Source organism: Ambystoma mexicanum, chromosome 3p, assembly GCF_040938575.1.
Source record: "Ambystoma mexicanum isolate Mex_15411 chromosome 3p, UKY_AmexF1_1, whole genome shotgun sequence".
Classification (NCBI taxonomy): Eukaryota; Metazoa; Chordata; class Amphibia; order Caudata; family Ambystomatidae; genus Ambystoma; species Ambystoma mexicanum.
The window spans coordinates 635,296,476-635,323,490 of NC_090925.1; the positions used below are offsets into that span (position 1 = coordinate 635,296,476).

Consider the following 27,015-nt stretch of genomic DNA (forward strand, 5'->3'; position numbering starts at 1 on the left):
TTCAAAATTCCCCTTTATCAAACTCCCAGACGTACCCCCTGTACCTCCCGGACCTCCAATGCTCCAAACTTTTCACCTTATCCTCTGAAAAACCCAGCCTATAACCCTCAGATGCTGCGCCCATCCTAAAGGAATGTGTACCAAAATCCCCTGCCTTTTCTCCTACCGCTACCAGAGCCTTTCGCAATACCCCCAGAACTTGTGCCGCTGAAACCGGCGACCCATCCTCATGTTGAAACACTAAACCTGTCTTACCCCCACAACGTTCCTTCCACAACCTGCCTGTCTGAACTGGGCATAAGTCTTTGCTCCCCTGACCCAACAAAACCCAAGAACCCCTTCCCTTTTGGTCCGTCTTAGACCTATTAATCTTGATGTCTAAACCCGCTTCTGTAATTTGAACATCCTCCCAATGCAGTCCCCCCAACCCTCCTTTTCCCCCCACCAACTCAGAAACCCGAAAAGCCCCAAAGAATAACCAAGTAAAACAAGCCGCAAACAGCTCCCCTTCCCATACCGACCAGCAAACTCCCCCCACCACCTTAATCAACCTCTGTAGCAATTCCGCCGATATCGGCCTCCTCTTATCCTTATCCCTCTTACTCTCCCTTGCCCATCCTTCCAACATCCTACTCGCCATTTCCCCCCCACTCGGCTGAAAACCCAAAACCATTTCCCATAGAAAGCTATCCCGGTCAACTTCCCTGCTATAGTTGCTCTTAACCAGCACCTATCCATGCACCTCAGGAGGAAGTTCATGACATCGTCCCTCCTCTGCTCTTCCGCATCCCATCTACCCTTCCAACTACAAGCTCCCCCCCCTATAAAATCCTCCCAGGCCCTCCTGTATGACTCCTTAGATGCCCCGGCCAATGAACCCTCCACCAAAGCAAGCGCTCTCATCTTCCTATCTTCCACAGCTCCTCCGGAATCTGCTGCCCCTCCTGATCCGCATCTGGAGCCAATCCACGGAATCTCTGCCATTGAAAACGAGATAATGCATCAGCGACGCCATTATCCTTCCCTGGCACATGTGTTGCCTTAAACACCACATTCCATTCCATGCAGCGCAGAACAAACTCTCTCATCAGTCTTGCCACCCTCTGATCCCTTGCTGACTGCCTGTTCACTACATGGACCACGCATTCATTGTCAACATTGAAATTCACTTTCTTATTTTGCAAATCCTTCCCCCACAATTCCAATGCCACCAGCAAGGGGAACATTTCAAGAAATGTTATACTCCTTCCCTCTTTCAACCACAGAGATGGCCATTTCTCCGCACACCACTTTCCCCCCCAAGAAACTCTGAAACCTCCTGCTCCTGCTGCATCAGAAAATATCTGTACTTCCCACGTCACCGGGTCTCCCTGCAACCACATTGACCCTCTGTTGAAACTCTCCAAAAAGCGCAGCCAAATTCTGCAATCCTCCCTCACCGCCCCCGATACTCTTATCCGATGATGTGGGCTCTTTGCTCCCACCATAGCCCTCGCCATGTTCCTGCAAAACGTCCGCCCTGGGGCCACAACCTTGCATCCAAAATTCAGATGCACTACCAATCTTTGCATTTCAACCAGCATCATTTTCTTGGCCCCTACCGCTTTCTCGAGCAGTACCACCAATTTGCTCACCTTGTCGTGCGGCAAGCGTGAGGTCATGGCCACTGAATACAGTTCAATTCCTAGAAATGTCAACACCACTGCCAGCCCTTCTGTTTTGTCTTCCGCTAAAGGCACACCCAACTCCTCCATCAGCTCCTGAAACAACTTCAGCATTTCCCTGCAATCCCCTTCTCTTTCTGCCCCGCTAATGAACAGAAAATCATCCAGATAGTGCAGCACCCTCTCCCAACCCGAGTTAAATGAAAAAACCCACTGTAAGAAGGAGCTGAACCATTCAAACAAAGCGCAGGAAATTGCGCACCCCATTGGCAAGGCATTGTCTATGTATATGCGGTCCTCGAACTGCAAACCTAACAACCAAAAATCCTCCGGGTGCACCGGCAATAACCTGAAAGCCGCCTTAATGTCACACTTGGCCATGAAGGCCCCTCGCCCTTCTTTCCTTACCATCTCCACCGCCTGGCCCACACTTGTATATACAACCCCACATTCTTCCGGGGCAATGAAATTATTGACTGACATGCCCTCCGGCCATGACAAATGGTGTATCAATCTGAACTCCCCCTGAGCTTTCTTGGGCACCACCCGCAGTGGGGATATAACTAAGTCACCCGGTAGGTCATCAAATGGCCCCACTATCCTTCCTGCTGCTATTTCTTTGCTCAATTTTTGTCTTACCACCTCAACATTTTCTTTGGCTGACTTCAAGGTTTCAGCCCACCGACGCACCCTTGGGCCCTGGTACCCCAGTCTGAAACCCTTACAAAACCCCTCACTCAAAATCTTAGCCCCTTCCCTGTCCGGATAAAATTGCAACCATATTTGCAGCACCACCACTTTAATTGGAGTAAAAGCTTTTCCCCACAACCCCTCTACCTGCACCTCTCCCCCTGTCTCCCTGTTGGAAACACTGAGTGAGAGGGTGTTTCCCTCCACACTTGCTACACTCGTGCCTGAAGCTATACAGGGTCCTTGTGCAGCCGTCCTTATTAAACGCCCAGCACGCTGCTGAGGACTGCCCTCTGCCTCCTGCCCCCACCCCCTCATGGGCGGGGCAACCGAGAAAGGGCCGGTAAGGCACAGGCAGCCCACTTGCCGTGTGCAATGTCGGGGCAGGCATCATTGGAGCCATCCATTGCAGCCAAAGATCCATGTCTATCTCCCCCCCAGACCGCCTGACTGTCCTCTGCCATTCTCGCTCTGAATTCCTCATCATAGCGTACCCAGGCAAAACCCCCAAAACTCGTGAAAGCCTTCCTGATTACGTCCATATAGTTAAGCAGGGCCACGCAATGCTCCGGGAATTTTTCACAATATACACTGGCATAAATGATAAATGCCAACGTCCAATTCTCAATAGTCACCGGGAACCTTGGGCGCGAAGCCAGTTCCCTCTCTTCTTCTTTAGACCCCTCCTTTGCTCACACTTCCCTATGGAGCAACTTAAAAACATCTACAAATTCCCCCGCCTGAATCTTCTCCCTGGTCGCTGCCATAAAGTGCGCCCCCAACGGATTTGTTATGCCCATGTATGGCAGTTTTTTTCTCCTTACCTTTCACTACAACCTCCTTTTCTTTATCCACTTGTACCTCGAGCACCAATGGCTCCACCACCTTGTCCGTTTGAACCTCCACTGAGTAAATGCTCTTCTCATCCCCCATGGCTCCAATGGCCTGTACACCAACTTCTTTCCTCACCCTTTGCATTCCCGACCCTTCATTTCCCTTCCCCCTTCTCGTGTCCCCCCTCTGCCATGCAGATGACCATTCCCTTTCCCGCTCACCTCTTTCCACACAGGCCGTCAGCGGTCTGCCATCCACACCGATGCACCTCATCTCTTTTCTTAGCGGGCTCCTACTGCGGGGACAAAACATATCAGCAGACTCACCCAACCAATAGTTCCCACGCCCTCCTGCCCCCCGACCACTCTGCACCTGCTTTTCCCGATCCCACCTCAAATTTCTTCTCTCCTCCCCCCTTTCCCTTACAGCCCCGTAACCTTCCACCTCCCACTGCCCCACATAATCCTCCAAACCAACTTCATCATCCCTTAAATAGCATTGTGGTTGCGAGCTCATGCCCGAGTTGAGTTGCTCTTCTTCCTGCGAGCCAGGGCGTCCGCCCCGCCCCTCTTTTGATGTCTTCTCAGCGGGGCTGAAGAAACCCCTGCCAGGTCCTCTTGTCTCGGGCGAGGCGTGCCGTCCTCCACCCTGGAATCCTCATCGCTAGGGGCCGTGCTGCACCCTCTAGGCTCTCCTTTAGCTGACCGAGGAGGGGCCGCTCTAAAACCCTCTACCTCCACCTGACCAGCGGGGGCTGCGCTGCGCCCTCCGCCCTCACTCCTCCTCCCCGGAGGGGCCGCTCCGCGCCCCAATCTAACCTCCTCAATTGATGGGGACCTCTCCCTCCTTCTCCCACCTGCACACTTCTGCAGGTATTTACCCCCCCTTCCCCTCTGCCCTGTCACCCCCTTTTGCGCCCCCTCACCGCCCCCACCTTGGTTCCCTTGCGCCACCTCCTTTTGCGCACTCCTAGCTTCCCTAGGGCTATCAATCACTGCCTCCCTCACTGGCTGCCCCCCGAAATCATTCCTCCCCCAGACACCCTCCTGTCTATCTCCCTTCTCATCTTCCTGCCCCTGGATTCCCAAACCCCCCCTCTCACCGCCACGGGGGTGCAAGCCACCACTGCCGCGGGAGCCCCATCTGCCGCAGCTCTACGCTGCGGCCTGCCCCCACCTACCTCCCCTTCTCCCGTTACTTCCCCTACCGCCCCTTCCAATTGGGCCTTAGATGCCCTGCTAATGATTTCCAGGGCCTCCCTCAGAGCCCTAGCATCCACCAAATCCTTCTTGCTAGCTCCCTGGCCCAACATTGTGCACCAATAATTTGGGTGTGCACTAAAATTATGCCCCCTGAAAGTTAAGCTAGCTAACTAAGACCCCAAGCCAACCTACCCGTGGACCTATACCCAAAATGCCAAAACTGCTAACTTAGAACAGCATAAAAATACACCTCTTAAAAACCCACTGGTAATATGTAAACCAAAATAGTATAATTATTTATTAATTTATTTAATCAATATTTTTTTTTCTTTTTTTTTTCTTTTTTTTCTTTTATCCTACACCCCAAATACTGCCCTCTCTTCCTGCCCGAGCCCTCCGAGACCCCCCACTCCAGCTCTACAGTGCCCAAGTAAAGCCCTGCCCCCACCAGCCACAGAATCCACTTAAACAGAGATCCACTTGAGCACAATACCTCCCACACCGCCCCCTGGTGGATCGCGAGATGCACCGCACTGACAGGGAATCAATGAAAAAATTGCGCTGTCCCTTTAAGGAACCGCACTGCCCCCTCTGTCCTTAGCCTGCTACCGCGTACACTAATACGCACCGTCTCCTCTCCCCTTAACGGCCGGCCGACCCACGCACCAGGGGGACCTATGAAGTGCAGACTGGAGCTGCGTTAACAGGGAACCTGCGCTGGCCTCTCCCTCACCGTTGCAGTGCGGCGCACTGCTTCCCAAACCCAAACACCCGCCGGCAAGCAACCGGAGGAAGGATGTGCCCCACTCACCCACTGTGCCCCAGAGCCCTCGAACCACCCACTTCCTCCACTTCCCAACGGCACGCACCAGAAGATACGGACCCTCAGGTAAGCCGCAAGGGGTGCCTTATCTACGGCACCCCTAATACACGTTAAAACGAAATAACTATATATATTTATATATTTTATAATTTTTTTTATTTTTTGGAACTAGTAAAACTACCTAACCGCCCACTCTACCACTCCCCTACCTCACCTGACTGTCTCGCACACCTCTAGGCCCAGCTACTACCAGGGAAGGCTCGGGAGTAGGCAACAGGACTTGACAATCGCCAAGTCCAACCGTCGCCTGCCTCCCGAACCTTCCCTGGACCCTTATATACCCCAGGGAGGTGCTCTGCCCCCACGGCCACTCGCTGGCCGTGTGCAGCGCCAAAAACCTCCCCGGGGGGAAACGCTTCGCGTTCCCCCCGGGGCATCCCTTCAATCCGGAATCATTAATGACATCGGATTGAATTTGTATTTTATTTATTTGTATAGCGCACCAGGCCCGAGGGTGCAGTATTCCTATTTTTTCTGCTTCTATTCTTTTTGCCCAGTTTTCCAGGGCTCAAGTTGTGGACTCGGTCCCCCCAACTAAAATGAGAAACATTGAAGGTCCTCTTTGAATTCATGAATTAGCCGACCCTCGGATTGAACCACAGCCATCAGGTTTGCAGGGTGAACACCTTACCACCGCACTGTATAACCTCATGAAGAAGAAACAACTAAGGTGAAATGTCCAATTCCGGTACTGCAGGTTCCAGGGAAAACCTTTGGATTGGTTCTTGGAGTTTGAAACATACACATGTTAACGTTTTCAAAAACATTATTTGAAGAAAATACCTCTCTTGGTTTTGCGTGTGCATGGCTTTTATGGAAGGCGAAAGTCATTTGTCCTATACAATTTGGATGGTTATGCATGTCCAGCCAAGTTTACCTTTTTGACAGGTGGGCCGTGTGCAAATGGGCGGAGTCTTTTGTGACTGTGGGCAGGGGGATACATCTCAGGGTTTTTGATTTTCAAATGTAGACGGGTATGTCTGGCGCAGAGGTAGAGATGCAGTAAGGAATTCCAAACAAACATTTTGTTGAGCAGTTTCTTGATGAATGTGGTGAAATCAGTGCTTTAAGTGGGCGGGGCCTGAGTGGGGCTGAGCAGGGGCCTTGCCAGAACATAGGTGGGACGCATTATCCTGCCGCGGCAGCAGCCGCGACGGGAGATGCGCCAGCCATTATGTTGGGCATGCTGACAGAAGCGCCTGCCAGCCACAGCAACGTTGAGGCTGGCAGCACTTCTATCAGTCACTGTAACTTCCTCTGATGACCCCTCATCAGGGTCATCAGAGGAAGTTACTGTCCCTTTGTTTGCCCTCCCCAGGTCACTGACCTCCAGCGAACTGCGGGCTCCATGATCTAATATGCAGATCAGATCACAGAGCCCGTGGGTTCGCAGAGGGTGAAAGGTTCTTCGGGCTCAGTGTTCCCCGAGGCGTCTATCCGTTGGCAAAGCTTTATAAAAGATGCCTTGACTTGTGTACGTTTCAAGCCATCTTTTATAAACGTAAAAATATTTCTATGTTTATAAAAGAGGGCTTGAAACGTACACAATTCAAGGCATCTTTTATAAAGCTTTGTCGACGGACAAAGCCACCTTGGGTTTTGTCCGTCATCAACGCTTTATAAAAGATGCCTCAAATTGTTTGCGTGTCAAGCCATCTTTTAAAAACATGTTACAAATGTCTGTTTATAAAAGGTAGCTTGAAAAGTACACAAACCATAGTAAGGTAAGCACACAAGTGTGCGTAACTTACTATGGTTTGTGCACTTTCAAGTCACCTTCTATAAACGTAGAAACTACGTTTATAAAAGATGGCTTGAAAAGTACACAAACCATAGTAGTACGCATACAAACCTATAAATGCTCACATACATTTATATATTTGTTTGCGCACCTTACTATGATTTGTGCACTTTTAGGCCACGCCCCCAAACGAGGGCCCCCCTCGATTTCTTACCCCACTTAAAGCACCGGGTGAAATCATTTCATATCAATAAAACGATTTCTAAATGTGTCCTAATTTGGAGTTCTTACAAACAGATTTTATGATATGTTCTTGTGGCTGTCCCATGGCGTTTGGAACCCCTCAGTATAGGCGCGTTACAAATGCCATATCATATCATATCATATCATAACGGCATTAGAGAGCCGTTGCGGAGAATCATCCCTGTTGGGGTTCAACGTTTCCCCGGTCCTCCAGAGGTCTCCTTTACTCCCAATAAACTTACCGTTAACATCATCCTTGCTCAGCCTGATGTGGGCGCTTTGTCTTAACAAATTGGCGACGAGGATGGGATCCTCACTGAAGATGCTGTGACCGAGAAAGAGGAGGAGGAGACATCCACCGCGAAGCAGCCTCAGCCAGCCGCGGCCTAAGGACCAACTGTAACCCACGACTGGCGGAACAACTGGCCATGTCAGAGGTGAGCTTAAAAAAGAAAGAAAAATTGAAGATACCAGCATCCTCTCGCTTCGATTTGGGGCGGATGCCCGAGCCTTTATCAGAGAACTGGCATCAGAATGAGAGAAAGCAGCTGCCGCAAGCATTCATGATCTGTGACTGCTGACATTTTGTTGTGCTGCGTCTCCTAGACAACCCAGCCTCGGTATGGCAACGTTCACAGAAGGCACTTTTAAAGACATTCCCTGTTTTGGGGAACCGTCATCTAAAATTGAGCTAGTGCCAACCAACCCAGTGAAGGACATTTGAAGGGACACACAATTTATTCTTACTATTATTACAACAACAAACAAAGAGAGACAGTAAAGAACAATAATAGTATGGCCCAAAAAAAAGGTGACACAATATTTCCCTGAAGTTCTCAACTGTGCAAAAATGCTAAACACACCAGCTCCTTGTGCATTTCTCGCCTGTCCTGGAGAACCTCCTATACCATGGGAGCAGGGGTCAAGTCCTAAAAAAAGAAGTGGGGGCACTCATTAACATACCATTTGAATGTGGTGTCACCAGAAATTGACGTAGCAAGGTGTTCTCTGAAAAAAGTGGGGGGACTCCGTCCACCTGCGTGTACCCTCGACTTGAGCCCTGCATGGGAGCAATGAGTGGATTCATTTCACCCATTGAAATGTGCCTTAGGGGGAGGCAAAATCAGTGATGATGTGAAAGGAGGATCCCTTTTGAACTGTATCGGTACCGAAGCATTAAGAATATTTTGCACCCTTCCCGACATAGTGAGAAGGGGCAGGAGATTCTGGCTCTTCAGTAACTGTCAGGAAATATGAATCACCACTAGCTAAGCTTGATAAACACTTTGGAAATAAAACAAATGTGGTACTAGAGAGGTATTACTTTTTCTACAGAAAACAAAACAAAGGGGAATTATCAGACAGTTACCTAGCAGCATTGAGGGTCCTCATTGCGTACTGCAGGTTCACAGGTGTCCTAGACGAATATCTTAGGGATCAACTTCTGCTGCACGCTGCAGACCCACAGACCCAGCAGAGGTTGTGGCAGGCCAAGGACCCAACATTAGAACAGGCCATTGCAGGCCCCAAATTAGTTATTATAGTGCAAATTGGGGCCTGCAGTAATAATGAAGACAGATCACAAGCCCCTTATTCAAATAATGAACTCTAAAAGTCTGCCTTGGCTTCACCGAAGATCCGCTGATGGACGGTAGAGATCATGCAATACAACGCTAGAGTTGTGTATACCCCAGGTAAAGGAAACATCATTGCCGATCGTTTCTCCAGGTTACCTTGGGCTGAAGGGATGGAGCAGCCAAAGATGGAAGATGGAAGATGAAAGATGGAAGATACTGAAGAGAGCATCATTGCACATATTCAACCAGGAATTGTGAAGGAGAAATAGATCAGAGAATCAGTGGAGGACCCTGAACCATGTTCTCTTGGACGTGCCATTGATGAAGCATGGGGGAGTGTGGGGAACACTCTTTCTGACTATGACTAGATTTACAATGAAATTGCTGAGAGCACCGAGGGTGTGTTGAGACTGGATCACATAATTCCACCAAAGTCCTTGAGGAGCAGAATTCTCAACTTGGCACATGAGGGTCACTTATAGAGGAATCCTACCAAGACAAGAGTGAGAGAAAATTACTGGTGGCCTGGAATGTTGAGTGAGGTTGAAGATCTAGTGAAGTTGTGCAAAGTGGATGCTGTCAGCGACAAGTCCAAAAAGGCTAATGTAGCACCTCTTCAACCTGTGCACATTCCTGAGTCGGTCTGGAAAAAACTAGCAATGGATATAGCTGGACCAGTTGAGGGCTTGAAGCCATGCAAGGTATACATAGCGGTCCTTATTCATTAGTGTGTCATGGAAGAGTATGTGACGGGAATCAAAATTGTGAAGTTCTTGGAGGCAGTGTTAGTAGAGAGGGAGACCCGCAGGAATTGGTTGCTGACAATGGGGCACAATTTACTTCTGAAAGCATGCAAAGATTCTTGAAGGAATCAAACACGAATGCACATCCTTTTACCATCCAATGGCAAACAGCCTTGTTTAGCGCATTAATGGTTTTATGAAAGGGATGATTCAGTTCACGGTGGCAAACTCGCTACCCTGGCAAGACACTCTGAATGAGTCGCTGAATGCGTTTAGAATGACTCCTCATTCCACGACTGAAATTGAACCGTTTGTCATGATGAGGGACAGAGTACCATGTAGTAGGCTGAGTCCCTCGTGGTTAATAAGGAAAACAATTCAAGAGGGTGGATATGGAGGAGATTCTTAGGAGAGTGAGAGAGAAACAGAAGAAATACAACGTCCATTATGACTATGTCAAAGCTACCTGTGAAGTTGTTTTCAAAGAAGGCGATTGAGTCAAAGTCCAAGAGCATTGGTAAGTGATGAAAGGACATTCTAAATTCAGGAACCCGCAGAGGATTGAGAGAGTAGGCAGGAAAACTGTGGTCTTGAAGGACAGAAAGGTTTGTTCTTTTGATGACATTGTTCGTACCTCTTTGGGTGTGCCCAGTGTAGAAATGCCATGTGATGGTGATCTGATACAGTCTTCACAGCTTCCAAGGGGGAAGGAGCAAGTGAGTTGTTCTAGGAAGTCGGCTCAGAAGAGGAACATTTTGTCCAACTTCAGAGATGACCTTGTGTATTATTGAAATGTATTGTGTTTGGGGAACCTGCCCTGGGTTTCCTGCCCAACAGAAGAAACCCTGTCAACTTTAGGGTTGATTTTCTTTTGTGTTGTTCAAAGGTATCCTTTGCTATGTATTTTCCCTTGTTACCTCTCCCTGTTCCACCGCTCCTCCCCCCCCCCTTTTCCCAAACTCTTCCTCCACACACTGTTTACAGGGGGAGATGATATGTTCTGGTGACTGTCTTGTGCCGTTCTGGAAGCCCCTGGTTCGAGAACGACACAAGAGAGCCCTTGTGGAGAATCACCTGTATTGGGATGCAACATTTCCCCGGTGCTTTGCGCGTGTATCCTTTACTCGAAATACATTTACTGTTGACATCATCCTTGATTAGCGTGATGTGTGCGATTAGTCTTAACAACGAATCTAGCCCTGCATCGTCTTTTAACTTTTTAAAGCAAATTAGCGTGAAGTTGGAGTATAAATCTCAACAAGCGGCCATTGTTACTAATCGCAATTCTCTCCATTCTCCCCAGCAGTGCCTTACCAGCAGAACTCATATGGCTCCAGCAGCAGCACCTCCACTGCCATTCAATGCTTTCGATGTCATGACACATGCAAGGGTGAGGTGGTGCGCGTGCAGACCAACCACTTTCACATCAAGTGCTTCACATGCCAAGGTAGGGGAAAATGTGATTACAACAGAGGTCCATGCTCAGGGCTTGTGTTTTGCTTGGGAAGATGTCTTTACTGGTGGGTGCTTTTGTGCCATTGATCATGTCCCAAACTCACTCGATTCATGTCAATCTTTTGTGAAAAGATCCCACATGGACTTTGAGAGATCATTAGATTTTGTGCCCTGGTTTGTGCACTTGATATGACAAGAATATGACAAGAACTTATTGGGGAAAAAAGTAAGCCAATTTCTTTGCAAGACTAACACACAGAGGGCCTGATTCACAGAAGCGTTTTATAATGGCACACTCCCTTAGGAAAACGTTCTATGAATCAGGCCCTGAGTATAGCAAAGCGCCAAAAAGGTTGTACAGCTGAATGCATTATTTGGGCCACAGGATCTTTTTGGTCTTCCTTTGACTATGCAAGATATGGGTCATTTTAATTTGTGCTGATGTCCGTGGTGGAATGTACTAGAAATACAACCAAAAAGTATTGTTTTTAATATCTCCCACCCTTATGGTTACCCGTGATGAATCAGACCTGTGCTGTTTGTTGAGAATTAATTGGTTCTTTCCTTGTACATCTCGTCTGTGTTTTAGGACCATTTAAATTCCCAAATGATTCTGATATAGGAATGAGCATAGGTTTCAGTTCTCGAACTCTCTCTCTTCTATATTGAAGGCCGGATTACGTCTCATCAGTGTTCCCTTGTATTTGTTTTTTCCCCTTTTCTTTTTCTATTTCCAATGGTTGCAGTCTGGTGGCATCATTCACAAAAATAACAGATACGATTTTTATAAGCTTTAAGGGGATTTGCCTGCGAGACCTTTTTTGCATTTTAATTTGTCTGACAAGGTTTTAAAAGCACCCTTTAAATAAAGAAGGGGCTGCAAACTGAATTATGAAATAGTAATTAGTTAGATTCTAGCTGGTCTTGTTTCACTCTCCCCTCTTGCTCCCAGGAATTAAAAGATCCCTTATGGTTTTCAACTTGCTAGCTCAAACTCAAATCTCCATGGAAAGAAAAACAGGATGGCAACTGAAATACTTTCTACAGGGGAAAAAAAATCAAAGGCATAATAAAATGCAGGACAGTCCTGGAGTGGGACAAGAACTGTAGTGGCAATGGGGTCAGGAATCCTCCAGTGAAGAATTTGAAGCCACTAATGAGGAGCACATTGTTGCAAAGTAACTCCATCCCATCACTGGCACTTAAATACACTATATCTGCCATCAGACTGTGAGTCACTACGCAACAGCGTGATAATGATTTTACGAGACAGAACTGTTCAAATACATCTTGCAGCCAAATTAAAGCTGTTTCATAATGCTAACACTGGCAGCCATTATTATCAAGGGAAAAAGTCCATGCCACATTTCTATTACCAGAACAAAAATCCTGCCGTCTGATAGGTCCCAGCCTAACTCGAGGGCAACATCTCCACCACAGCTCTCATTCCCAATACAGTGCCAAACCTCCACAATGGCTGGATGGTCTTAATGCCCCTGGTTTCCGTATGGCAAGAATGCCTGTTTGCACCACACTGGTCATGTCACCCACGAGAGCCAGGCTGGTCATGATACACCTGTCCAGCATTCTGGTCTTAATGCTTTCATCGTAATCTTGATTCTGACTCTCTAACGTGCCCTGCTGGTACAGACACCAAGACACACCGTTATGAGCATATATAGCCAACCAATCACTGCAACCTGTGATGTATCAACACAGCTTGCGAGCTTCGGCGCGTTATAAATAAATAAATAAAATAAATCCATTGCAATGAATAAAATACTGCACATAAGACAATATTGAGCTTCGAAAATGTTAGACACTCCAATCTCATTATGACCATCCAGACACATAGCGGAAGGTGCAACAGCATCCTGATCTACTGGTTTATATGAGGTGTGTGCACTGATGGATGAATTCTTCAGTTAACAGTTCAGTGACAAAAGGACCATAAAACTGGGGTTCGATCTTCGCTGACAAAAAATTAGCAAGTAGAAGTACTATCATCCAAAGAATATTTTGACTGTGCATGCCACAAAATGTCAGCAGTGCTCTTCAGCGACAACAAACATCCTGGAAAATCCTGCTTCACACTGCCTGCTGGATAATATTAGTACCAGCATGGGACTGGAGAAGCTGCAGTGCACGTGCGGACATATTCATTTGGATACCCACTAACCAGCATCTGCATATGTGCCCCTGTGGACTGTGACCACGCTGCTGCCGCAGGGCACGAAACTCTGCACTGACTGCCCGTGCGACCTGGAGCTGAGTACCCTCCCCCTTTGAGGCAGACTCCCCACACCTCTGTGGCGTACCACTGGGATCAGCCTTGGTATTGGGGCAAACACGACGGCAGCCTCTGTGGGGTCGCTTATGACAGCACCAGGGGACGGCCCCTCCACCCACCATTCCCCTTGTTCCACACACAGCTGATACAGCTGATACAGACCAACGATGGAGGGAGTCAGAGGGAGTCAGTTCTCTACGTCACCTACATATATGGGCGAGATACCTTGGGTACGGCACTCCGGTTTATGGGCCGAGCACTCCAGGAGACCACTATGATTTGGTGCCAGCTGTCACCCACCAGGAACACCAAGACTGGCATACCCCGGTGAGTCTTCTATCCCCCTGGTTGACCCTCTCCTCTCCCAGGTTTCTTGCTGCTGCCTGGGGACGTGGCTTGCCCCTTTCTATGGGATACGTGGCCCGGCTCCTCATCCTGGAGGCTCCAGGGCCTGATCTGCTTAATTGTGAGCTATGACATTGGGCTGCAGGAGGTCCTGAAGCTGGGAACTGAATTGTCCGCATGCATGGGGAGGACTCGGGCGCACGGCATATGGTATCGGGGGCACTAGGAACATCACTACTCAGAATGAAGAGAGATCCCTGATGAGTCTCCACCTCCACTACGTGTGATCCCCCTCTCTTCCGCGACCCCTGCAGCGGTCGATATGCCCACACTTAATCAGACACTACCCAACCTGAAGAACAGCACAGACTCTGTTGGATCAAAAATGGACACGCTGACCTGCAGGGTAGAGACATACACCATATAGATAGACAAACTTTGCAGTCGGAGACGGAGCATCGGATCGGGGATACGGAAGACAGGGTAACATCCCTACAGAGAGAGGTTGTGTCCTTGCAACAATCAGTGAGGCGAGTGTAGGCAAAGAATGACGACTTGGAGGGAAGGTCATGGAGGAACAATATCCACATCTTGGGGGTCTCAGAGTCCACTCACATAGACCATATGGAAATATTTGTCAAAAAACCTTGTGGAGATACTCGATTATCCATGTTCCTAGTCAAGAGAGCGCATCGCCCCTTGGCGGCGAGGCTGCCCCCTGGTGCTCCGGACAGGCCCATCATTGCGCGGTCCCTAAACTACAGGGATAGGGATGTTCTCCTCCGGGTGGCCGGAGACAAGGTCCAACCCCGCTATGGCCCCTTTGTCATTAGACTCTTTACAAACTTCAGTCAACAGGTGCAGCAACAGAGGAAAACCTTCCAAGCTATGAAAAACAAACTTAGGAAGATAATATTCGATACACCATGTTGTTCCTGGCTAAGATTTGTGTAGTTCATGACGGGTAAACTCTGTTCTTCACTACCTCTGCCTCAGCGGATCACTTTTTCCCAGAACTGCCAGACACCACGGATGCACAAGCCAACCCAGAATGATTGGTGGTCTAAATTCTTCTTTCGTATGGCAGTTCACCCCCAATTGGGGTTCCCTGCCCTCAACCCTTGGAGGGCAAACTTAATGTTGAAGCGCATATTGTAGTGTCGCTGTAATGTTTTAGCACTGAGGCCGTGCTTCCCACCCCATTGGCGCAGGCACTGCGTCTAGGTTGTTGTTTTGTTGAGTTGGGTTTGGGGATTCAGACAGTATGTATATGTTTCTGGAGTGGGTGGGGGCGTCAGTGGAAGTTATTTATTGTTAAAGGTCCATTATGCAATTCGTGTTGTTCACTGAAATGTCACACTGCTAATGACCTCAGAAGGTATGACAGTCCGGAATGGACCTGGTACATACCGGCAAATATGGTCGGTTTTTCCAACCCACATGACTATGTCCTTTAATTCCTTAACTGTTATGTCCTGGAACATTAGGTGGATCACTAATCACAAGAAGCGCAGACTAGTGCTGAAGTATGCAAAGCTGCACAGGGTCATTGTGCTCTATTTACAGGAAACACACCTCCCCGTGGACGGCCCGCTCCCTGGTGGTCAGAAGTTGTAGAGGTCATAGATACGGGGCCTCTTATTCATCACAATCCAATGGGCTAGTGATTTACTTACACCAGTCACTGCAGTTCCGCTTCCATGAGCAACTGGCCAATGGGGAAGGGCAATATTTATATGTAGCCGGAGAGTGCATGGATATGGGGGTCCTATTTGTTAACGTGCATGCCCTTAACACAGATTCACCCGACTTCTTCCAGAACTGTGCTGCGCTAACCTATAAATTCTCCTCACTCAAATTTATATGGGCTGTGGACTTTAACATGGCACTGACGGTGGACAAGGAGCGGTCCGTCTCTACACAACTGATGCCCCCTAAAGCCATGCTCGCCTTGTGAGATATTGCAGAATCCATGGGACTATGGCGGCACATGCACTCGGACGTACGGGAATACTCTTTCTATTCGGGAGCACATGGTAGGCCTCCAGGATCAATTACATAATGCTCTCCCTTCCCCTCATCTGTACCACACAGTGCACCAAAATGTTGCCTAGGACCCTGTCTGACCACTCTCCGGTCTTGGCCGTCATTCTCCTCCTGATATCTGTGCATCGCCCTCCTTGATGACGCTTCCGCCCCCGCGCCCTCGAGGATACCATCTTTTGAGAAGGGCTGAGGGACGACATTGATGAATACTTCTGAAATAATGTTGGCTCTGTCCCGGACTATCGGACACTCTAGGAAGCCTTTAATGTGATCGTTAGGGGCTGCTGTATCTATAGAGAAGGTGGGGTGCTGAGGTCCCTGAGGGTCACTCTTCACAAACTAGAGGGGGATATACAGAATCTGGAAAATGAACATCCTTGAGGGACAAATGCACAAATCTCCAAGAGGCACGAGATAAATGCAGTGAATTCTGGGAGACGGCAAAAAGAGAGGATACATTCTTGAGTGAACCTGCTTTGGCGATCAGTTATGCAGAGGGTGGCAGACCTAGCCGCACCCTGGAATGGGCAATCCATAGAGAGAAAGCTCTGGGGGGTATACTTCAGATAGCAGACTTTAAGGGGGCACTACTCCGTGACTCTGCCGAAATAAATAAAAGATTTCAGCATTATTATAACCAGCTATACTCATCCCAAATATATGCATCCTCGGAGGACATCCGACCTTACCTAGACCACATTGCCCTGGGATGGTTAGACACCCCCTCCCCCTCAAGCAGATCTATTGAATGCTCTGATTACTGCGGAGGGAATATGCAGGGTTATACAGACTCTTCCCAGCGGCATGACCCCTGGTCAGGTTGGCATCTACGCTGGGTTTTATAAGGAATATGCAGGGATTCTCGCCCTGCACTTATGTAATATGTTTGAGGCATCCCTATCTGCTGGTCCTCTAACGGAATACACCAGGACAGCCGTAGTCACACTGTTGCTTAAGCCCAATAAAAATGCCCAAAACTGTGCCTCTTATAGGCCCCTCTTTGATTAATACGGATAACAACATTTTGACTAAATTGCTGGCGGACAGGCCTCTCCCTCACATGGGCGCTTTGGTCCTTGCGGATCAAGCGTGCTTTATCGCAGGCAGGATCACACAGAATAACCTACCATGCCTCTTCTCTATAATGGACAATATCAACGAAGCGGTCCCTAAAGTAGTCGCGGCCCTCGATGCAGAGAAGGCCTTTGACTCCGTCAAGTGGTCATTCTTGTTTGAGGTGCTGTGCAGGTCGGGACTGGGACTACAATACATAGAATGGATCCGCCCCCTCTACCCCTCCCCACGGGCATTAAGTCTCACAAATCAACAGGCATCAGAGACTATATACCCCACTAGAGGGATGCGACAGGGTTGTCCATTCTCCCCTATCCTCTTTGCTCTGGCAGTTGGGCCCCTTGCCTGCGCTATTAAGGAGTTCCACTCACACAGGGGGGTATAGCTATGCTCATATATCTCCATCATTTCTCTTTATGCGGATGATATGTTGCTGTACAGTAAGCATCCCAGGCAGAATCTCCAGCCACTGATGCAGGAAATCACAGAATTCAGAGGCTTATCAGGCCTGTTCATTAACTGGACTAAGTCTGAGATTTGACAGTTAACTCCCTCTGTCTCCCCTGTTGATTTAGGCACAGACTTTCGATGGTCCCCTAGGGGAATGACATATTTGGGGAGTGTAGTCTCCGCATCACCGTCCCGGCTGCTTGGAGACAACCATGTAGCAGCCTTTTCCCAATCGGAGTGCAAGGTGGAAGTCTGGATCTGCTTGCCCCTGTCCCAGTCCACCCGTCTAGCCCTGGCTAAGATGATGGTGATGCCCAATTTGTTATAGATATTCAATAATGTTCCACTGGTGCCCCCATGTTGACCAAACTAGTATTGGCGGTTAGGCACGCTCGGGTCGCGCTCAACACTCTATCTCTTCCCTATGAGTCCGGGGGGATTATCCGGACATGTACGCCTACTACTTGCTGCCCAACTTCAATACGCAGTCTGGTGGTGGCACCCTTCTATAGACTTCTCCCATATCAAGCTGGAAAAAGCAATAACTCATCCACTTGAGTTGTAAGGGCTGCTCTGGGGAACTCCCAAGCGTATCCCAAAGTACGAAATTCAACCTTTAGAAGTAACCCATTTGGCATGGGACAGCGTGAACGAGAAGGCCGGTACCTCTGGCAATTACCACCCAGATTTTGCAATATATGAGATTCACGGCTTCCCCCTCACCAAAAATCAAGCCAAATCAAATCAAATCTAAATGTGCAATGCATAAACTGATTCACTTACCACTGAGGGTTGAATCCATGCACGTCAGAACGATTGCCAGAACATTGCCAAGCCCCAATGGCATTATGGAATGCTCATAATGCTTGAATGGGGTTCCAAAGATGGTCTTGCGCTCAACAAGCCTTGCTTGCAACTATGATAATCCCACACATCTACCTTAGTGCAAATGAAAGCACCCAGAAAGGGCCGCAGAACATCGCCAGTCCATAGCAAAGGATAGTGATCCTTCATTATTGAATTGTTCACAGTTCTTTACCCTACACAGAGGCACGATTCAAATGTAACTTTGGGGCCACAAATAGCGGTGCCCAAGCCTTAAATTTAGAATAAGCACAAGGCAGATTACATACATCACTCCAGGGACGGCATTTAGGGGGTCTCCAGGGGTCGCACCTGAGACCCCTCAGTTCTCCCTTGCTACCGCTAAAAAAATAATTAAAAGTAAAAAAAATGTTTTTCTTTTTTTTTATCAAATTGAGGCTCCTGGTCTGTGGCCAGAAGCATGTGGCTCTTTGTTTCTGCAGTGGCTGATTTTCTAATAGCTATACAGCCGTTAAGATAGCTCAATGGGTTGAGTGTTTGCTGCTGTAATGTGTGTGTGATCTGCAGGTTGCAGGTTCGACTACCAGCAAGGTCAACTCAGCCTTTCATCCTGCTGAGGTTGATAAATGAATACTAACAGTGGTTGGGTAATATTGTAGGTATATTTGTTCTATATAAGTGCTTAAGTGTAAGTGTTATATAATAACACATCATTATCGTTTGGCCTTGGGTGTCTGCTTGCATTCTCAGTAATTTGGTAATATACTATACACGCTGATATTAATGATACAGCTGGTGATCCATTCTTGTATCAATACAATACACTTTACAGTGATATCGTTACCATATTTTTTCATAGTGTACTTAGAAAAAATGCTATGTGATATCTTTTCCTGTTTTGTCAAGGGTTGAAAGGTCATGTTCCATCTCTTCCCGTGATGTCACGTTGGGGTGGGGTCAAATGACACCACTTCCTGTGATGTCATCAGGGGTCAAAGATCGTGTGATGTCACATCCGCTACGTCTGACAATTTGGTTAAATGATGTCCCGGCATTACTCACTAAATATTCTTTTCAGCTCCTTTTCTCCATCTCTGGCAAAGGGAAAATTCACCTACGTGGAACCCTAAAACATGGTTCTCTAGCAATTGATCAATCCTACTGCTCGAGGGAAACTACCATAAACCCAGGCTGCTGAGACGGAGCCTCAGAGACATTAGCGGTTACTAACTGTTGCATACAATGTTTCCCTCAAATCGTCAGCCTGGGTGGTTCAATCTCCAGTGCTCAATGCGCAGCAATGCGCACCAACAGCCGTGAAGTTGTGATTACAGAAAGATGACTGCCCCGCCCTTAATAAATGACTGTAAGGTTGATTTATATAAGGGTTATTCATCTCTAAGCACAGAAACCCATCAAAAGGAAACAGAAAAAATATAACCATTTTCTGGTAACACAGCAGTCCCGTTGTTGCATGCTCCCTACTGGAAGCCACCTGGCATACACCACATACACCAGTGTTTTTGCCTTACTGGAACACCAAACATCTTTCCGCAGGTTCGATACATTTGCATAGCCAGAAGTTCCAGAGTCTACCAGTGAAGTGTCCTCCTGGATTTGCCCATCAATGAAAAGCACTACCATTAATATTACTAAACACTCTACTCCTGTAGAGCAAATAGAGTAAAGCCTGATTGGCCAACTCAGCAAGAACAATACCACTGCACAAGGTCCTTCCATCATCCCCACCAGATTGTGTGAATAGATGTATGAATCCCATGAAACTTAGCATAACATACCATGACATAACAAGATGTGGGTGTTTTGTCTCTCCTGAACACTTCACGGGGCGGAATGCAAAATCCTGAAAAACCTGCTCCTTTTGCCACAAAAAATGAAAAATCTCAGTCACTTGCAGCCTTCTCCCTCGCCGTCTAAAAGGGGGTTGCATACAGAATCGGTCTGCATGAGCTCATGTGAATCTGATAACTAATGCAACACGGAGGCAGCATCAGACTTGCTTATGACAGCCCTTTGCGGAAGATCCTTATGCCTCTCCTTTCTGGGAGTTGAACATCAATTGTTGGCTATAAGTCAGTCAGATCTTGAAAGACCATCCTTGCCAATTCATCCTGCATTCCTTCTTACAAATTCTATTAAAAATGGCTATTGTGTTCTTTCCACCCATTAGCATTCAACAGCCAAATTTCAGAGTCTTGCGACATACAAAACAACATCCGGTCTTCTCTGTCAAAAATCATCACCAGAAAAACCCTTAAAAGATGACTATGAAACTGCCTGATCAAACATCTGGTGAAAGATTACCAACATAGCTTGCTGAGTTATCTAATACCAGACCAGAGAATGCCACCAAAAGCCAGACCCAAGCCCATCCAACAGATGGCCAATGCTAAACCCAACCTTAGATCGGTCAGAGCCAAAATGGGGTGTGTGGAAAATGATTACGCATTGTATGGCCCTCCCGATGTTTTGGATTTCAACGTCAGTTAACCTAACCATTAGATCCAGTGGTGAAGGATTTATTTATTTATAAGGCAGCAGAGCCCGCAGGCATCACGACGCACCGAACATGAACACAAGGGAACAGACATGGAAAACGGGAGAAGGATCATGGGAGTAACACGCCAAAACATCTGAAGATCCGTGTCATGAGTATCTATGGGATTCAAGGTAAAGTGCATCAAACAGGAAAAATGAGCACCAAAACTTTGCTTGGTTGCACAGAAATTGTCGTCATAAAATGATTCGCCCAAAGGTTCTGAAACATCGCCGCAACGGATGCTTGCTCCAGCTTCAAAGTTGTGATCTCAGTCCTAAGATGCTAAAATTACGAACTGTAGTTGAAAGCTCCTGTACTTGATCGATGTCTCAACTAAAGGTTAGAAAGTGCTTTAAACTCTCTGGATCCACACCCACTTGTTCCCCGTTCTCTTCTTCCCTCGTTCTCCAAACGAAACGAATCAACTTTCCCAATAGGCCTCCTGCCATCTCTACTTTCTAAGTGAAAAATAGGATGCCAAATGGAGATGGTATCCAAAGTTCGAAAAGAACAATGGAGTAACAGAAAAAATCAAAAGGCTCTACTAAGCCTGGGAGGATTTTAGAGGCAATGACATAAGTGGTCACCTTGAGAAATGCCTGCAGAAGCACTGGAGAAGTGAACAAGTTGCAAAACCTCTACCCCATCGCACTCCACCACACTAGGCATGTGAGAGGACACACGCAACAACTCGGCCTTAGTAGAATGGGCCCATGCTAACTGAGTGCACCGCTACGGCTATCAAAGAGCAATGGGAAAAAGAAAGTTGTCATAGATCATAACAAAGGAAAGACTTCATGTACACTTACTTCCACAACAATAACACTATTGTCGACCAGGCCCCCGCCCTAATCTACAGACATACATGCCATCCACATCTTCCACTCACCATGCAGCACCACAACTCCCCACCGCCATGATGGTTTACATTCTGCTACTTAGCTACATGCACCAACATCCCAGAATAGCAAGCTGTGCCAGAAGCTCTTCAACGCCATACTTGTCAGGTCACCCCGAGCATTAAGCTGGTATTAGCAGAACCTGGCACACTGCTGGCGGGGGCATGGAAGAAAAGGAAGACATTCTCGAGGAAACACTGGAGATTCCAAATGACAGAGGCCAGTGTAGTATAACATGGCAAGCAGGTTTCAGTGATGCCAGTGTTTGCTTCTGCAGACCTGCATAGGGCTCAGGATAGCTTGCATTCTAGTACTGCACCAGGTCACCGACCATTTTGCAGAGCCAGTGAACTAAACATTGAATGGTGAGGACAGACAGCTAGACAGGCCTGTTCCCTTTATTCTGGGTAAAGAAGGGGCTCTGGGAAGGGAAAAACCAAACCTGGGGTACCCTGGTGCAGGTGGATGCTTTACACTCTTATTTTCGTACTTCCTTTCATTCCTTGATCCCTTAGTCTGCTTACTGAAATATTAAGATTTATATAATCAGAACCATATTGCCCCTGTCCAGTTAAGATTAATTTGCATTATTCCACACATAACATTTTGGGTATAGTTTGTCTCTGTATGTGAAAGACAGTATGCCCAGACTTGGATTCCTTTCTCCCTGAGCCATATGGAACCAAGTTTCTTCTCACTGATGATGCCCAAATAGGGCGAAACCTGTCTTGAGTTTCTTGTGTTTCTGTGATAAGAGGATGCGCCCTGACATTTCAGGCTGGACTGTTCCCATTGGTTGTAGGACCAAGACTAATTTGCATATGGCTGCTCTCCTTCTGCAATGGTGCAGACGCGCTCAAAGGCGATGGTGTGGAAGGTTGCCTAGAGCAATGCCAGTGGTTAAGATTAATTCATATTCTTACACCCAGCACATTTTTGTGGTTACGTCCTTCTTTCTGTACACTATGACCCAGTGAGCCTGAGTTATCCAAACAGAGTAGGTTGGCCTAATGTTACTTTGCTTCACATAATACAATGGGCCTGTATGCTACGCAGGATTTTGCCCTAATTAAAATTGTCTCCACCTGCCTGACCATTCTGTTCCATCCATCTGTGGGCATTTCTACGGGCGGAAAACTGGGCAATGGCCTGGGCACAGTTGGGGGGAAAGAGGCACACCTGGGAAAGTGGCTTTAACATATTTAACACTGTTATTTAACCAATGGCGTGTCCAGACTCTTTTGAATGGGGTGGCCCAAGTGGGTCGCTGACCTATGCAGGGGTGGCATGAAGTACGAGGGCACACACACATAATGGTCATAGTTTGGGATAATGAGGTGGCACCTGTTGCGTCCAATCAGATTCCAGGGGTAGTACGTGCCACATCAGACCACTCCCTGCACACACCACTGTATTTAACATGCTGCAGCACAATGCACAAAAAGGCAAAGGACAAAGGTCTGCTCCGCCTGTACCCATCTACTCCCATGATGCAGCAAATGGCTTCCACCTCCCAAATGATCATCGCTTTGTGAAACTAAACAGCCCCACAATCGTGTTCGGTGTGATAATGTCTGCATACCACTGACTTGAGGGTGTGGGGTTTATGGGGGCCTGAAAGGGTGTGTTGCTAGTTTAAGCAAAAGGGCCAGAGACTGCCTGCAGAAGTAGACGGTTGTGGGGCAGAGCTGACAGATTAAGGTAGATTGCCAAAGGAAGGCATGATATGGGGAGGGGAGGAATTGGCATTAATTTTTGGTCTTGTAAAAGGTGACTTGGCTCATGTTCCTGTTTGTGGGATGTTTAAGGAAATCAAATTAATGACTTCATGTCATCTGAGGACCAGTGAGGTTTCATTTGAAAATAATTGTTTTCTGGTGTATTAATCCAGATGAAACAGAAAAGACTGTCACTCGCAGAATACATTGATCTGTTACATGAAGGAAAGCCCAGGACTGCAGAACACGAGCTCAGGTGACATTGAGTCACCTTGCTAAACTATACTGTTTACCCAGAGTAAAAAAACATTTGCACAATTACGGAAAAAAGCAATATGTTTACCCATTATGTTTGTAGGGAACTTTGAGTTGTATCAAATGGGCCAGAAGCTGGAAACATCGAAGGTTTGAAGATGAAGGCTGAGGGGATACTGCTTAAGGGACTTACTTCATTTGTTTGGCATTGTATGTGTCCTGGAGCAATAGGGCGGGGTGTGTGGTGTTTTTGAGGTGTGTGTGTGTGTGTGTGTGTATGTGTTTTTGTGTGTGAGAGAGAGAGACATTTACTGTGAGCATATTGTATAACCCAAGGTGGAAAACAAGCATTGAAAAGCCAACCGTTTTGACATGTGTGTAGTGAAAAGGTTTTCCTTGCTGCTACTGTAGGTATTGAGATCACATGCCCATGTACCCGCACAATTTGCCTAGGGTTACAATCACTCGCCCAAGTTCCCATTATTCGATAGGTTTTGCCAGGATATGTTGCCATACAACCCATTGCAGGTATTGTCATGATACACTAAGAAACTCATATAGTTTCCAGGTACTCAAACAGATGTCCAGCTTTTGCCATTAGACCACAAGTAGCACAATTTACCATTAATTTCAATATGTTTTCATTGTACGTTCATCATATAATTATAATTTGATGTTTTTTTATAGAGTCTAATGTAGATGGACCTAAGCTCTGTATTAATCAGTGTTAGTATTGCTCACTGGTGGTAATAGATTAATTGCCCCCAGAATGATGAAGGGTCTAGTCCAGGCAACCAGGGTTTCATACCTGTGGCATTGCATTGTTCTATTCCCAGAACAAGCCTGTTGCACATGAGCTATCCATCATTGGTGCATCTATTTGCCAGAAGTTAACATTTTATGCCTAGGCGCTCACATCATTAGGCAGCTATTGCCATCTCTTGCCTAAGTACTCATTCCATTTTCTATATAGTAAAATCCTATAATTAGGTGCACTCAGCATATACCAGGTTTTCCCATTAAATGCTCCTGCACTCACAGCATTTTGCAGGTATTGTTATATTCTGTCCAGGTACTCGGATCATATGGCAACATGACTGCGTCACCTCATAGCCTAGCTACCTCTATGGTCTTCCCCTACAGCACTTTGAAGAAGTTACCAGGCACACTAACCTCCTTTAATATAGCTGGGAACTGCCTTCTGTTTCACTATCGCATTCATCTTTCCCTTAATCTCACACCCATCTTCCGTTCTTCTGCCAGCGCATTTGGAAAGGCCTCGGAGCGCTATGTTCACCAACTGGAGAGAGCTATTGGCTCTTCCTACTTCTTGAACTGGGAGCGAAATCTATGGAAAAATATATTAAGCAGCAGCAATAGACGCTTCTGCTGCAGCAACATCTAAGAGAGTGCCCTGTGTTTAGACAATGAGCATAAACGTGGGATAATGAAAATGAATTCCTGTTTGTAATATGGTTGTATGCATTGTGTACATATTAGTTTTATATTTGAGCCTCATTTTCCCAATTACTCTTGTGCTGTCTTGCTACAGTAGAGTTGGTTTCACATGTTCAGCACATGTGATGGGCCGTGCGTAGATATCAAACGATTTGCAGTAATGGTAGCAAGTTTCTTCTCCTGTGGGTTTTCATTGTGATCCAGTCATTGGCAGAACGTTCTGTTCAGCTTCACTAGACATTCGTCCAACATCTGGACGCCCAGCTCCCTGTTCAGGTCTGCTGTTCTTCTGAAGAGGGTGGTTCCAGCTGTAATCCGCAGGGCTTGTTTTTCACTTTTTGAAGTGTCACCTGGTGCATTTCTGTGCAGGTACTCCATGCCATGGAGGACTATGTCAGTGTTGGTCTGACAATCGCCCTGTAGATGTTGGCCTTACTCTGGATAGGCATGGATCTTGTCTTCAGGAGTGGGTATAATGCTGCAAGCTTGCAAGATGCTTGCTGTTGAGTATTGTCAATGTGCCACATCCAGATATACTTGCTGTCCAGCGTCACTCATAGGTAGTGGCTGCTACTCTCCCACTTGTTGATCTCTCCTCTGAGGCTGGTGTGCAGCGGCTCCTTGATGTACTTTTTGGTGAACAGTGTGGTGGCAGTCTTGCTTGTGTGCAGTGCAATCTGCCAGTCACTGTACCATGTTGACAGCTTGTCCAAAGATGCTTGAAGGTTCTTTGGCACCTCATTCCTCTGAAAGACTGATCTGTGTAAGTCCCAGGTCTCGTTTATGGAAATCCGTGGGAATGTCCTTTGTGAAGATGTTGAACAGGAACGGTCCAAGGTTTGCTCTCTGTGGCACTCCTGCTCTGATAGGGGGTGTTGTTGAGACCTTTGCCCGTATAGCCACATGAAAGGAGCAATCATTCATTTCGCTTGCAATCAAGTTCACCAAATAGCTTGGAAATCCTAGGCTAGTTGTCTTGTGCAGTAGTCACAGTCTACCAGATTGCTTCTGGCTTTTTCTGCTCCTTACAATCCTGTTTCTAACCTTTCCCATCTCCAGTCTCCTGGGTCCCTTCTGCCCATCTCCTTTCCATTCATTCCATTAAATGCCTCCATTGTCTCTTCTGCATCCACATTCTCTCCATCTCCTTCCTCATCCACTCCATAGCCCATCTTCAGTCACTTCCACCCAGTGCTTTAAGTGGGGTAACAAATTGTGAGGGGGCCTCATTTGGGTGCGTGGCTTCTGTTGTGGGTGTGGCCTGAAAAGTGCACAAACCATAGTAAGGTGTGCAAACAAATATATAAATGTATTTAAGCATGTATATATTTGTATGTGTATCTTACTATGGTTTGTGTACTTTTCAAGCCATCTTTTATAAACATAGAAATCGGTGACATGTTTCTATGTCTATAAAAGAGGGCTTGAAACGTACACAATTCAAGCCATCTTTTATAAAGCTTTGAGGACGGACCAAACCCGAGGTGTCTTTGTCCTTCGACAAAGCTTTTTGAAAAATGGCTTGATTTGTGTACTTTGCAAGCCATCTTTTATAAACATAGAAATATGTGTCGGATTTCTATGTTTATGAAAGATAGCTTGAAAAGTACACAATTCAAGCCATCTTTTAAAAAGCTTTGCCGACGGACGCCTCGGGCTCCGTGATATGTGCTCTACTCTGCAGAGCAAATAGATCACCGAGACCCTCGACGAACCTCGGGGGTCTATGATCTAATCTGCAGACTAGATCACAGAGCTCCCAGGTTTGCCAAGGGTCAGTGACCTGGGCAGAGGAAACAAAGGGACCATAACCTCCTCTTGTGACCCAGGGTCGACTGGCATAAAATGGTCTCGGGCACCAGTGGTGTCACCAGGAATCAAATTTAGGAGGGGCACAAAGGGGGTCAAAGACAAAAGTAGGGGGGCACAGACAAAAGTGTGGGGGGCACCTATGAAAGGTAATGTGTGACGTCACTCAAGCACTTCTGCAGAGGCTTTTGTGCACACCATTTACCCACACCCCACTGTACCTCCCCCCCATCAGAATGTAGGCACAAAACTAT

General features: G+C 47.1%; 1 protein-coding gene across 1 annotated transcript in view; it reads left to right on the forward strand.

The window, feature by feature from the left end:
• The window catches only part of ABLIM3 (actin binding LIM protein family member 3), a 770,500-nt gene that overhangs the window by 311,247 nt on the left and 432,238 nt on the right, over nt 1–27,015 (forward strand). The window contains exon 2 of the mRNA XM_069651389.1: nt 10,881–11,024. Within this exon, the coding sequence (XP_069507490.1) occupies nt 10,881–11,024 (144 nt within the window). The remainder of the gene's footprint in view (nt 1–10,880; nt 11,025–27,015) is intronic.